This window comes from Triticum dicoccoides, chromosome 2B (assembly GCF_002162155.2).
Source record: "Triticum dicoccoides isolate Atlit2015 ecotype Zavitan chromosome 2B, WEW_v2.0, whole genome shotgun sequence".
In the NCBI taxonomy this organism is placed as follows: Eukaryota; Viridiplantae; Streptophyta; class Magnoliopsida; order Poales; family Poaceae; genus Triticum; species Triticum dicoccoides.
Genome location: NC_041383.1, coordinates 23,966,570 through 23,970,362, shown reverse-complemented (window position 1 = coordinate 23,970,362; position 3,793 = coordinate 23,966,570). Strand labels below are relative to the sequence as shown.

General features: G+C 46.0%; 1 protein-coding gene across 1 annotated transcript in view; it reads right to left on the bottom strand.

Annotated features, from left to right (window-relative positions):
- Positions 1–482: 482 nt before the first annotated feature.
- The window catches only part of LOC119361871, a 6,567-nt gene continuing 3,256 nt past the window's right edge, over positions 483–3,793 (bottom strand). The window contains exon 5 of the mRNA XM_037627030.1: positions 483–753. Coding sequence (XP_037482927.1) covers positions 699–753 — 55 coding nt within the window. The 3' untranslated portion in view covers positions 483–698. The remainder of the gene's footprint in view (positions 754–3,793) is intronic.

Genomic DNA, 3,793 nt, shown 5'->3' with positions numbered 1-3,793 from the left:
TTGGCTGGTGTCGTGGTGACGTTGACGGCAGATGGGCTGGCAAGATCTATGCAGTGATTCCTCCTGAAGACGGGATGGCGAAAGTTGGTGGCGGCGGATCCTAGAGTGTGCGCAAGTGGTGCAGTTATGGGACACCCAGACCGAATGGTATTGAGGCCACTGAATTAGATTGTGCCTGTTACACGGACACAACACATCTATATACTTGTGGGTGTAGTGACTTTGTTTGCCTAGAAGATGGCTTGGGTTGATCCTTGTATTAATTTTGTCAGAGTCTTATGAATATTACCTCTGTACCGAAATACAAAGCTGGGGAGAACTAGTACAAGTTGCCGCAACTACAAGTATTTTGGTTCAGAGGGAGTAACTAATAAAGATGGTTGTGTGCATCATGTTGATGGAGAGGCCGGGGTAATCCTCCTTTTTGGAAAAAAGAAAAAAAAAAAGGTCCGTGAGCATATCAATTACAATAGTTCACTAGAAAACAACCTTGCATCACTTTATTAAATCATAGCTAGAATATAGCAGCTGACAAACTAAAGAAAGTACTCTTGCACTAGAGAGACATGGATCACAGACGTAAGCATGACCCTTTCCATGTTATTGCTGGAAAACAAATGTGGAACAAACACACTTTCCCTTAAAATGAACTCGCATGAGATTGCCATAAACTAAAGCAAAGCAGCATTAAATCCAGTTCAAACCACTATGGGTCCGTGGTAAACGCCAATGGCATCAAGAGCATTCCCGGTCCTGGCAAAGAATCCCACAACACATGTGTTTTCTGGCACGGCGGCGCTGAAACGGTTGCCCTTCTCATGCCCATCTCTTTTTATATATTCTCTGCATTCCGAAATACCATGGGCATTAGGTTTTACTAGAATGCATGATCAACCAATACTTACACTATTAATCTAGCATCTGTGACACAAAACTATAACCATAATTGAGTACTTTTGAATGTGAATGTAATGGCGTCAATTGTATGCCATAATTGCTAAGAGCGTCTCTAGCAAACCCCGTAAAAGGGCTGAACCCGTATAATTCCGGCGAGTATTCGGGTTCAGCCCGTTTTTCTTGCCAGAACAGACTCCGTATCCTGGGCCCGGCCCGTAAAAAGTTTACCGTGGCCTGAAAAAGAACCACTCCACCGCTATTTATGCGGTTTCACCACTCGAATACAGGTCAAACCCTATCCGCCTCCGTCGCCGCTCTGCCATGATTTCCCTCCCCCTCCGCACCAATTTCTTGCCGCCGGCGAGCCTAAAAAAAGCCCTAGCAACCCTTCCCGATCCATGGACGGCTACGGAAGTGGTGGGGATGATGTGGAGCGCCGCTGCCGCATCTCCGATGCCGCATGCAAGTGGGCGGCGCGGAATGGCTCAACTATGGGAGCCGGCCGCCGCCAGCGTTCGAACGCCGCAAGCTCGATGAATGCGAGCCCGAGCTCGTGGTCCTCCACCGCGCCTCCTCCGGCTCTTCTGCCACGGGGAGCTCGTCCACGAGCGCCTCGAGCTCGTGGCTTACTCCGGTCAAGAGAGAGCCGGAGGAGCTCGGGCCTCTCGCCATCAAGCTCGAGACCGATGCGGACCCGCCGCGTCGAGGCATCATCGGCCCCGAACACTACCTTCCCCGGGGGCAGGAGGACTACCTTGACCGCGCCATCATGGAGCGCTCGGCGAGGGAGAAAGAGGAGGCCGACGCGCGCCACCGCCGCGATCTCGAGATCGAGGAGATTTTCCTCCAGTAGGGCGTCGCGGCATCGCAGGCGCACGCGTCCAAGGAGGCGGACCTGCGCGTCATGAAGGCCGAGCAGGCCATGGTGTGGATCGACCTCGTCTCCGACAAGGACTGAGCTGCTCCGGCTCCTCCGCCGCGTCGTCGCCGCCGCACCCGTCGATTTTGGTAGCCTAGGCTCGGGTATGCTACACGGCCCGCAGACACCCCCCCCCCCTATATAGTACTATGATGTAGTATGATGAACAACTATCTATGAAGTAGTATGATGGTCAACTATGTATGATGATTTTCGTTGCAAGTTTCTCCCGCAAATGTTTTTGTTATTTTACAGTTTTATATATGGGGTCTGATCTACAGCGCATGAATTCGCCCAACAAATCTGATCTGCAGCGAACTGTAAACGTGTTTTCCGAGTCCGACTTTTACGGGATCTGCTAGAGATGCTCTAACAGAGTAATTTTTGGGTTCGGAACTTATCCTAGCGAGGCCTAATATGCAATGTAGTATTTTGGAGCTGAGAAAGCAGGAGGGGAAAGAATCAAGTTATATTATTACACGTGTTACAAGTTTCATCCGTGCTAACTGATACATGCCTTTTGCATCACAAATATAGAAGCTAAATTTCCCAATTGTCATGTTAACTCAATAAGCTTTGTCCTAATTTATCTATAATTTCTTTCTTATTGTACAATTTTACTGGCGGAGGACTGGAAAGCTCTCATGAACTACATATTGAAGAATTCACCAATAAAAACTTTTTTTATGGAGTGGGGGAATGAAATAAAAATAAACCAGTGATTTCAGCGAAAAGTGAGGCCAAAGGCTAGGAGATGGACTCAGAGGGCACACTTTGGGCCCACATGCATTGGGGACGTGCCCTAGATCAGAGCGCGTGGAGACGTCAGGACGACATGCACACCGAGGTTCGTCCTTTTAGGTGCCTTCAACATTCATCACAAAAACACACCCTGAGTTCTCCATTGTGAAATAGATAACCCTAGTCTTCCATCCGAGCTACCAGACCCCACTGCCTGCGACGAAGAACTCATTGCCATCATCGCCGCCAACACATGGTATCACGGAAGGCATTTTAGACCACACTATCTCCACCAACAAGACCATCTCCATTTCTGTTGCCATGCCTATGCAATTGGTTTAGATTTATTGTTTAGTAGTTGCGGCTTTTTATTGTATTAATGAAATATCTATGCGCTTAGGTTGCTATTCACATCCATAAGCCCTACACATGTTTGTGTTTGTGACTTGTGATTAACTCATTCATTCTTAAGGACATGGGAGAAAGTCGGTTGATAGAGTTCATTTGACTTTGCAAAGAATTGATGTCCGATTATGTGTTGTCTTGTAATTCTCTAGTGGTGATTTACAAACGTTGACTAGATATTAATTCAACATTTATGGCCCTGAAGTAGAGCATAATGTTTGATATTTCTTGTTTTTTCAGTCATTGTATTGATTGTGGGTTTCTCTCTAGGTGAAGGAAGACACAAAATAAGGGACGACACCAAAAGGATATGCACTGGAGTAGCTTCGGAAAGGAAATACAAGTTCTTTTCACTTTGGGATTGTCCTATTTTGGCTGCCTAGACAGCCCATAAGCTCTCTCGGCGAAGGTCTCTACTACTTTTTTTGCCTTTATCTTTTCTTCACATTTTGGTGGACTGTTGGGAGCTTTATTTCTTTTTATGTGAATGGGGTGGACCTTTTGTAGGTGATTGCTTCTTTAATGAAATGGAGGTGCTTTTTTTCTCTAAAAGAAATGGATTTGTATGACTCGTTGTACGTAAGACTTTGGCCATTATATCTAATTGTATGCATAATATTTGGTACTATATTTGTGGAATATACTTTGTAATGCCAAGTTAACTTGTGCATATTTGGAAGAAAAATTGACCATTCTCATATTGGATCCCCACTCGGCATGAAACATTATATTTACGTACATTTTGTTTCATAATGGAGTGCTCCCTTTAAGTTCCCAAAATGAGGGAATAAATCCATCCATGTGCATAATAGGTCCGTGAGCATATCAGCC